The sequence below is a fragment of the Vipera berus genome, assembly GCF_964194415.1.
Source record: "Vipera berus genome assembly, chromosome: 6".
NCBI classification, from domain to species: domain Eukaryota; kingdom Metazoa; phylum Chordata; class Lepidosauria; order Squamata; family Viperidae; genus Vipera; species Vipera berus.
The window spans coordinates 90,553,602-90,564,399 of NC_138208.1; the positions used below are offsets into that span (position 1 = coordinate 90,553,602).

Genomic DNA, 10,798 nt, shown 5'->3' on the forward strand with positions numbered 1-10,798 from the left:
AAACCACCAAGCTCAGAGAGCACCAAGGACACCATTGGTCTCTCCTCCTCCTCCTCCTCCTCCTCCTCCTCCTCCTCCTCCTCCTCCAAACCCCACTCCCTTCTAGCACCAATGATGTTACCTGGTTGGGTCATGAAAGCAAACGGGGACATTTACTTTCAAGCATTTGATTGATATTGGGTAGAATGGACTTTCTCATCAGGAGTTTTGGGTGATGAAGGAAAAACTTTGGGGAGCATTGGGTTAGGGGTTCAAATCATCTGGAAAAGTGCAGCTCCTCTTGAAAAGGAGCAAGCTTTTTTTTTTAACCCACTCTGTGTCTGAACGGAGCCCTGGAGTGGTGCTGTTGGGAGAAACTGTGTGCGCGCACAAGTGTGTTTTGAAAGAACTTCATGGTACAGTAGGGTGGGGAGGGGTCTCTTTTTTTGGCATAAACATCCTCTTGGTTGAGTTCCAACACACGGAGTGTCTGCTGGGCCGGCCTTAGTGGGCTTCTCAGCTCTTGGGGCTGACTTGGCTGGAGGACACTGTGGAGATCTCCGTCTTCTGAGAGGCCACATCAGATTCGTCCATTATAGGTTTGCCACACACCGTTTCCATGATGCAGCCACGGAACTGGGAAGGGAGGAGACAGGAGCTTTAGGACTGCCCAAGGGCTGGCGGAGAAGGTCTTACAGAATACAGAATAACAGAGCTGAAAGGTACCTTGGAAGTTTTCTAGTTCAGGGGTCCCCAACCCCTGGTCCATGGACCAGTACCAGGCCACGGTACTGTATACCAGCAACCGGGCCACACAAACGAGCAAAGTGGGATGCAGGCAGCACACAAAATGACGCATCCTCCGGTCCATGGAAAAACCTCTCTCCACGGAACCCAGTCCCTGGTGCCCAAAAGGTTGGGGACCTCTGTTCTAGTTCAACCCCTGCTCGAACAGGAAACCCAGTGTTGAAGCACCCACACCTTCTTTAGGCAAGCCGTTCCACTGGTTAATTGTTCTGACTGTTAGGAAGCTTCTCCTTAATTCCAGGTTGCTTCCCTCCTTAATTAGTTTTCATCCGTTGTTTGTTGTCTTCTGGTGCTTTGGAGAATAGGTTGAACCCCCTGCTCTCAGAAGCAGCCTCCACTCACCGCAGACCAGAGGTGTTCAACCTTGGTGACTTTAAGACTTGTGGACCTCGGCTGCTGGCTGGGGAATTCCGGGAGTTGAAGTCCACAAGTCTTAAAGTTGCCAAGGTTGGACACCCCTCCTGTACATTAACGAAGAGGGGGCCCAGAGGATATTACATTTAGTAGCTGGAACGGTAAAGCATACAATGGGCGAGAACACACCGTTGTAGTTAATTGGTTGGAGACCGCTGGCTCCTGCATGAGGCAATCTGCACTATGATTGGTTACCCTAAGTATGAAGGGGGCGTTTCCCTTTTTCCCGCCTTTTTTCTTTGTGTGCTGTTTGATTTACCTCACGATATTCCTGTGTGCCTGACTATCTTATCTGCTCCTGCCTGAGGCAATCTACGCTATGATTGGTTGCCGTAAGTATGAAGGGGGCGTTTCCCTTTCCCTCTGCCTTTTCCCTTTTGTGTGCTCTCTATGCTGTTTAATTTTACCTCATGATAGTGTGCCTGACTATCTTGTCTGCTGTAAACATAAATGTTAAATATATTTATTTTATATAAAACTACAAGTTCGGGTCAGTGTCGCTGACTTCACGTGAACACCTGCTGCGCAATTCCCGGTCAAACCAGTTTAATGGGACCTTCGCATGTCGACCTGGTCTTTCACACCTGGTCGTGCTCACCTGCTTGTTCATGAAGCAGTAGATGATGGGGTTGTAGACGCAGGAGCTCTTGGAGAAGAAGGCAGGGATGGTGACCAGGCGCAGGTCGAAGCCATGCTGAGGATTATTCACCATGTACATGGCCAGGGCGGCGTACGGAGTGTAGCAGATGCAGAAGGACCCCACCATCACCACCACCATCCGGGAGACTTCTCGCTCAGCCTTCTGGGTGGTGGCTGACTCCTGCTGCTGAGCTGCCACCTGTGGACAACCGGCCCAAAGAGTTGTGACATCTTACGGCACTGATAATGTGACCGAGCTGGGTCATGAAATGTTTTCAAGAAATCAACCAAGCTAAGGGAGCACCAAGGACCCCACTGTCCTTGTCTTTCCACCCCCTTGTCCTCTCCACAAATCTTACTCCCTCCTAGCATTGATGATGTTCCCTACTTGGATCACGAAATGTCTTCAGGAAAACAATCATATTCAGAGAGCATCAAGGACCTCCTCCTCCTCCTCCTCCTCCTCCTCCTCCTCCTCCTCCTCTCCACAATTCCCCTCCCATCTAGCACTGATGAGGTTACCTAGCTGGGTCATGAAACATCTGCAAGAAAATGAATTGTAGTAGTGAAAATGAATGTCTTGCTGAAATTTTGAAGGTCATGATTTGTTATCTGGGTGGTATGTATATTTATTGTGTGATAAGAAGGTGGATAATGTGTCTAAGGTATATATTTTAAGACATGCTCTGTTGCGAGTTTGGAAACAGTATAGACACAAGTTAACTTGTAAGATACCTATATGGGCAATAATGAAACACGCAATAGAAAATATAAACATGATGTGACTACATATAAGGAATTTTTAAGTTTGGAAAGGAATGTATGGCATTTGAAGTTGTATAATATCTTAAGAGAAGGAAAGATTGTGCAACAGAGATATATTGTGGAGTAAATATGGGACTAAAAAGTTTCATCTAGCATTTGAATAATTATTGATGTGATATTTATACTGCTTGTAGTTATTTTATAAGAGTTAAAGTGCGATAGATTTAATAGTTTATGGTTGTTTGCATAAGGTAGATTATGATTGTTTGTATTTTTATACCCTGTATCTAGCTCTGGGAAGTCGGGGAGGGGGGAGGGGGAAGGGAGGGAGGGGCGGGGGAGGGCTGGGGAGTGGGAAGGGGGTTGGGAGGGGTTGTGTTTTGTTAAAAATAAAATGTATTGTAAAACTTTTCAATTAAAAAAAAAGAAACATCTGCAAGAAAACCACTAAGTTCAGAGTACAACAAGGACCCCATAGTCCTCCTCCTCCTCCTCCTCCCATTTCTTCTCCTCCTCCCCCTCCCCACCCTACAAACCCCACTCCCTTGTAGTACTGATAATGTTCTCTAGTTGGGTCATGAAATGTCTGCAAGAAAACCACCCAGCTCAGAGAGTGTCAAAGATTCCTCCTCCTCCTCCTCCTCCTCCTCCTCCTCCTCCTCCTCCTCCTCCTCCTCCTCCTCCTCCTCCTCCTCCTCCTCCTCCTCCTCCTCCTCCATATCTCACCTCCCTCCAGCACTGAGGATGTTCCCTAGTTGGGTCATGAAATGTCTGCAAGAAAACAATCACACTCGGAGAGCATCAACATTCATACGATTGATTCATATTTATGACGGTCTCAGCGTCCCAGGGGTGTGTGTGTGTGTCACACAATCCCCTTTTGCAAACTTCTGATCAGCAAATTCAACGGGGGGGGGGGGGAGAAGCCGTCTTCACTCGCCAACCATGTTACTAACTTAACAGCTGCAGTCGTTCACTTAGCAACGGTGGCAAAAAAAAAATGCCGCAAAAGTCACTTAACAACAGTCTCATTTCGCAACAGAAAATTTGGGCTCCGTTGTAGTCGTAAGTCGAGGACTACCTGTTGGCCCAGAGATTTCACGACTTACCGCCCGGAGGGCACCCAGGAGCCGCGCGTAAGAGAAGATGATGAGGCTGAGCGGAATGACGAAGCAGAAGACAAAGAGAAACCAGGAGTAATACTCGCTCTTGTATTTGGTGCCCACCGTGTACCAGTCGGGACCGCAGGAGCACTGCAGCCCTTCCGGAAGGAACCTGGAGGATGGAGAAGACATTGCCAGGGATAGGATCATAGAGTCCTAGGCTGGAAGGGAACTTGGAGGTCCTCTAGTCCAGGGGTAGGCAACCTTGGCTCTTTTATGACTCGTGGACTTCAACTCCCAGAATTCCTGAGCCAGCATGGCTCGGCTTGGAAACCTCTCCCTTTCCCCTCAGCGTGACTGGCTCAGGAATTCTGGGAGTTGAAGTCCACGAGTGATAAAAGAGCCAAGGTTGCCTACCCCTGTCTCTAGTCCAACCCTTAAGGCAGGACTCCTTATATACCATCCCAAACAAATGGTTTTGGATTCGGAATAGAAGATTCAGAATAGAGCTGGAAGGGACCTCAGAGGTCATCTAGTCCAACCCCCTGCTCTAGCAGGAGACCCTAGGCCAGGGGTAGGCAACCTCGGCTCTTTTATGACTCGTGGACGTCAACTCCCAGAATTCCTGATTCAGCTGGCTCAGGAATTCTGGGAGTTGTCGTCCATGAGTCATAAAAGAGCCGAGGTTGCCTACCCCTGGCCTAGGCCATTTCGGACAAGGGGCTGTCCAGTCTCATCTTAAAAGCCTCCAGTGATGGAGCAGCCACAACATCTGGTGGGAAGCTGTTCCACTGATTAATCATCCTCTCTCTATAGAAATTCCTTCTGATTTCTCCATTGGATCTCTCAATCTCCCACCCATCTTCTGAACCCCGTCTTCTGTGATGGGCCCTCAGGTATCGGAAGACAGCTGTCGTGTCCTCCCTAACCCCCTCTTCCCTAGGCTAAACGTGCCTAGTTCCCTTAGCTGCTCATCGTATGGTTTTGTCCTATTCATTCAAGCAAGAACACGAAGGGAATCATAGAATTCTGGGTCTGGAAGGGACCTTAGAGGTCCTCTAGTCCAACCCCTTGCTCAAGGCAGGAGTCTGTATGCCATCCTGCACCCATGGTTGTCCAATCTTTTCTTTAAGACTTCCAGTGTTGGGGCACCCACAGCTCCTCGAGGCCTGTAGGGGAAACTATTCCGGTTCCTGCCTAAGCAGAGGGTTGGACTAGAAGACCTCCAAGGTCCCTTCCAACTCTGATATTCTACTCTACTCTACTCTACTCTACTCTACTCTACTCTACTCTACTCTACTCTACTCTACTCTACTCTACTCTACTCTACTCTACTCCTCTACTCTACTCTACTCTACTCTACTCTACTCTACTCTACTCTACTCTAATTCTATTCTGTTCTATTCTGTTCTGTTCTGTTCTGCTCTGCTCTGCTCTGCTCTGCTCTGCTCTACTCTACTCTACTCTACTAATTCTATTCTATTCTATTCTATTCTATTCTATTCTATTCTATTCTATTCTATTCTATTCTATTCTATTCTATTCTATTCTATTCTATTCTATTCTATTCTATTCTATTAATTCTGTTCTGTTCTACTCTACTAATTCAATTCAATTCAATTCAATTCAATTCAATTCAATTCAATTCAATTCAATTCAATTCAATTCTGTTCTCCTCTCCTCTCCTCTCCTCTCCTCTCCTCTCCTCTCCTCTCCTCTCCTCTCCTCTCCTCTCCTCTCCTCTCCTCTCCTCTCTGTGCCCATCAAACCTGCTCCAGCCCAAGAAAGGGGGAATGGACACCCCGATTCCGATGAGCCACGTGGCTGCCACCACCATCAAAGCATGCTTGGTGTGGAAACGGAAGTTCCCCAGTGGCTTGCAGATCACGATGTAGCGTTCAAAGGCGAGGAAAGCCAAGGACCAGCCAGTGACCAGACCTGGGGAGGACAGACAGACAGACAGGCAGACACAGACAGGGAGGAATTAGAAGTAGACAATGCAGGAGCTCAGAATATAAATCTCAACCAAGATTACACCCTCAACTCTCTACCCCCATCCTTACGTTTAGGACAGTTTCTCTACGCTGGCACATTACGAGGAGTGGACTTCAACTCCCAGAATTCCCCAGCTTCTCAGAAGGTCGCAAAAGGGGATGGGGACACTGCAACCGTCATACATATGAATCAGTTACTAAGTGTCTGAATTTTGATCACAGGACCCTGGGGATGCTGGAACGGTCGTAAGTGTGAAACACGGTCATAGGTCCCTTTCTTCAGCCCCGTTGTAACTTCCAACAGTTGCTAAACAAACTTTTGTTAAGTCAAGGTCTACTTGTACCCAGTGGTGACATCTCTTGAGCAGCTCTAAAGGTCCCATCTTAGATGGCTTCTACAGGTTAGGGTCCCTAGGTCCTGGCCTATTCCAGGAGAAGCAGGACCAGTAGTGGGATTCAGATACGTGTATGGATGCCACTTTCGGAAGTCCGTTCTGGGCCTAGGCAACAAACAATTAGCTCCCGGTTCTGCCAAAGTGGTGCCAACCGGCTGTATCCCACCACTGGGCAAGACCCACCTGGGGGGGGATGACCTGGTTCTCTCCCGTTCCTGGTATTTACCTGCCAGTGAGCCTACGAAGCCCTCCAACCTGCAGACCTGACGCCCAAAGAAGAAGTAGCCTTGGGTGCTGGACAAGAAGACCGTAAAGACCGCAAAGACGCAGAAGATAAGTCCGGCGAGGGAGATGTTGACCAAAATGTAGTTGAGTGGCTGCCTCAACTTCTTGTACTTAATGGTGACAAAGAGGATGATGGCGTTGAGCGGGGTCCCGGCGAAGAACACCAGGCCCATGAAGATGGTTTGAAAATGGAAGGCCCACATGGGCGCGATGTGGTACTGAGGACCATCCCAGGGCTTGACGGAGGAGATGTTTTCAAAGAGGTAGAAATCTTCTTCTTCTTCGGACATTCTCCCAAGCCCGGGACACCAGTGTGGACCTTTCCGCAAGGCTTCCACTCTCCTATTATAGGACACCACTGGAGGACAAAGTCCGCTTAATGGCTCAAGATGGGATCAGCGGCTAATCCTGATCATCCAAGAGGCAAACTTGGGGATTAGAGATGTATAAGAACCCGGCCTTCTGTCTCATAAACCTCCTGAGAACGTAATCTCATTTGTGTCCAAATTAGCTGCCACCCGCCAAGCAGGATCTTCAGATCTTAGAGGACAAGCATGGGTAAGACCCTAAGACAAATAACTGTCCTCCTCAGTTTCTCTGCTTGGGGCCCAAGAAGTCAACTCCACCTTAGCTATCATTCTGTCCGAATCTTGGTTTCTGTCTGTCCAACCATCTACTTCCGGAGTTGGACTTCCAAAGTCTGGTGGCCATCAAGACGAAGAGTTTCTGACATTGCTTGGCTCGTCTCGAATGGCTTTTGAAGCCCAGGTGGGCCTTCTAGATTTGATGAGTCTAAACTTCTGGGAAGGCTGGTCAGATGACCAGGAAGAAGTGGTTGAGAGGACCTGGGTCTTGACCACCATTGGCCCAAGGTGTCCCATGGCATAGCTCAGAGGACCTCAAATGTGGCCCTTTGATGACTTGTAGACTTCAACTCCCAGAATTCCTCAGCCAGGCACGCTGGTTGAGGAATTCTGGGGCTTGAAGTCTACTCCTCTTAAAGTCTATATCAGGGGTCTTCAAATGTGGCCCTTTGATGACTTGTGGGCTTCAACTCCCAGAATTCCTCAGCCAGGCACATGTGCCTGGCTAAGGAATTCTGAGAGTTGAAGCCCACAAGTCATCAAAGGGCGTTTGAAGACCCCTGGCTTCTACGGTCCATGCTGGCTGAGGAATTCTGGGAGTTGAAGTCCACAAGTCATAAAAGGGCTATGTTTGAAGACCCTGGGGACAGCCCAATAAACATCATCACCCTCAGTCCCAAGAAGCATAATGAAAGTTAGAACACTGTTTCTCCATCTTGGCTACTCGAAGACGGGTGGACTTCAACTCCCAGAATTCCCCAGTCAGCAGGGGAATTTTGGGAATTGAAGTCCACCCGTCTTCAAGTAACCAAGGTGGAGAAACCCTAGGGTTAGAGGGTGAAACCTCGTTCTGATTCACAGTGGTGGATCCTGGATCAGGTAATCCTTGACTCATGTACGTTCGTTTAGTGTTCAGAATTACAAGGGCACTGGAAAAAGTAACTTATGTCATTTTCCACACTTACAACCGTCACAGCATCCCCACGGTCATGTGACCAAAATTCGGACACTTGGCCACCGGCTCCCCTTTGTGAGGGTTGCGGCGTCCCATTTTTTTAACCAGCAAAGAGACACGTAAGATGAATTTTTGAGAAATATGATCAAGAGAGAATTGTTCTGTTTTGAACATAACAGGGCTGGGTGTTTCTAGCATTTAAAAAAATACAGGTCCAGGTATGATCACAGGTACAGGTTTGGAGATTACACTACACGGCTAACTCTGTTGCCTCTATGTTGAAGCCATCCTCGTTTAGCGACTGTCTCATTTGCTGACTGTTTCTAGTTTACCACGAGGATGAAAAAGTCCCTTGGCAGCCAGTCCTCTCATTTGCAACCTTCCCGGGAAATCGGAAAGTCGGCGCAGTCACGGTTTCGCTTAGCGGCTGCCTCATTTAATGTCTGAGACACACCCCTCCCAACTGGGGTCACTAAATGAGGACTACCTATAAATCTTTTGTGCAAAGAAGTCAGCTAGTACGGGCTGTTTCGCAACTGAATTTGAGGCACGTAGAAAGGTAACCGGGCAGATTTCTCCATGGTACTCGTTGGGTTTCACTTGGTGACTGCTTCACTTAACGACCAAGTTGTCAGTCCCAATTGCGGTCAGTAAATGAGGACCGTGTGTACATTTCCCCCCCTCCTATTTATTGTTCAGCTCGAGTTTTAAAAACATTCACGAAAGAGTGTTTGGGATTGCAATGATATCTTTACAATGCATTTTGGGAGGACTCTCACACCCCATAATCCCCTACTCCCAGAGACATTGGAATCGAGTGTCGTTTACACTGAGCAAGTTGTTCTGGTCTGTATTCCTTGCCAAGTACATCCAGGAAAGTCAAATTATTTCACGCCCAAACAATGTGCAGGCAACAAGCGCATGAACTGGTTCTGCCACTTGCCTTGAGCCACAGAATGACATTTGAGCCTCTAATTAGCAGTCCGTCCAAAAGAAACATCTGGAAGACATCTGAAACAGCTGGCTCGTTGGTCTAGGGGTATGATTCTCGCTTAGGGTGCGAGAGGTCCCGGGTTCAAATCCCGGACGAGCCCAATTTTTAATTCCTGGGATAACTTTTCCAGAAAGCAGAGAGATAGATAGATAGATAGATAGATAGATAGATAGATAGATAGATAGATAGATAGAGAGGGAGAGAGAGAGAGAGAGAGAGAGAGAGAAGGAAAGGCAGAGAGAAAAATACAGATTAAAATTTGATGTGGGTTGCTTGCTATGTCTGCTAGCCTGGGGAATTCTGGGAGTTGAACTCCACACATCTGGAAGTTAGCAAGGTTGAGAAACACTGGTCTAACAGTCTGTTTGCAGGCAGTCCACAACGGAGCCCCAAAATTGTGTTGTTAAACGAGACATTTGTTAAGTGAGTTTTGCCTCCAGACTCCATGCTTCCTCTGAGTCAGGGTCAGCCTGTCCCCTTCTCCCAGCTTCAGGGGAAGAACAAGAACGGTTGCTGGAATTGGGTATGTGTAGTTTAATGAAGAGAAGAACGAGGGGGGACATGATAGCAGCCTTCCAATATCTCAGGGGCTGCCCCAAAGAAGAGGGAGTCAAGCTATTCTCCAAAGCCCCTGAAGGCAGGACAAGAAGCAACGGATGGAAACTAGTCAAGGAGAGAAGCAACATGGAACTAAGGAGAAACTTCCTGACAGTGAGAACAATTAACCAGTGGAACAACCTGCCTCCAGAGGTGGTGAATGCTCCAACACTGGAGGTTTTTAAGAAGAGACTGGACAGCCATTTGCCTGAAATGGTATAGGGTTTCCTGCCTGAGCAGGGGGTTGGACTAGATGACCTCCAAGGTCCCTTCCAACTTTATTATTATTATTATTATTATTATTATTATTATTATTATTATTATTATTATTATTATTATTATTATTATTATTATTATTATTATTATTAATTATTATTATTATTATTATTATTATTATTATTATTTATTATTATTATTATTATTATTATTATTATTATTATTATTATTATTATTATTATTATTATTATTATTATTATTATTATTATTATTATTATTATTATGTAAACCCAAAGGTGTTTTCCCAAAAGCTAAGCGGACTTTCTTGTCTTTGAAGACGTTTCACTTCTCACCCCAAGAAGCTTCCTCTTCTTCTGCCGTCCTGTTCTGAATTGAACTGAAGGAACAGGACGGAAGAAGCAGAAGAAGCTTCTCGGATGAGAAGTGAAACGTTTTCAAGGGGAAAAAAAAACCCACCGAGAGAGTCCAGTTGCCTTTTGGGGGGAGAGAAAACCCACCTTTGGGACAAGCATGACCAGGAGGGCCGAGCGTCACCATGGACAACAAGAAGTCAACACCATCTCTCCCTTTCCTGCTGGTGATGGGCCGCTGTGAGAATCCCCTTGGCCCGATCCTGATAGGGCTAATCTGGGTGAGGTCCTCTCCTTGGCAGGGAGAGTCCCGTGGCTCCTAGGCTGTGGCTGGCACTGCCACGCCACCTGCGCCCGGCACCGGAGGAAGGGGCGGTGGGTTGGGGATGAGCAGCTGGAAGCAGCTTACGGAGAAGAGCTTGGACCAGCCCCTGACCCGGGACTCAGCGGGGGATTAAGGTTACACACTGATTACTCCAAAGTCCCATCCATCTCCTCGTTCCCCTCTCTCGACCGCCCCACCCTTCGGTTTGACTCATCCCAAAGAGGGGTGGAGGCCGCCTACTCAACCCTGCCTGCTCCGGCCTTCGATGACCAGAATGGAAACTTTTCTTGAGTTGTGGATTTTCTTTCTTTCTTTCTTTCTTTCTTTCTTTCTTTCTTTCTTTCTTTCTTTCTTTCTTTCTTTCTTTCTTTCTTT

General features: G+C 47.3%; 1 protein-coding gene across 1 annotated transcript; it reads right to left on the reverse strand.

Moving 5' to 3' along the window:
- Positions 1-467: 467 nt before the first annotated feature.
- On the reverse strand, positions 468-6,671 carry OPN1SW (opsin 1, short wave sensitive; the record flags this gene model as incomplete). The annotated part of the gene is made up of 5 exons (XM_081330685.1): positions 468-615; positions 1,799-2,038; positions 3,714-3,879; positions 5,477-5,645; positions 6,323-6,671. The coding sequence occupies 5 exons, from the start codon at positions 6,669-6,671 to the stop codon at positions 496-498; spliced, it is 1,044 nt and encodes a 347-aa protein (XP_081186811.1). The 3' UTR covers positions 468-495.
- Positions 6,672-10,798: the final 4,127 nt, after the last annotated feature.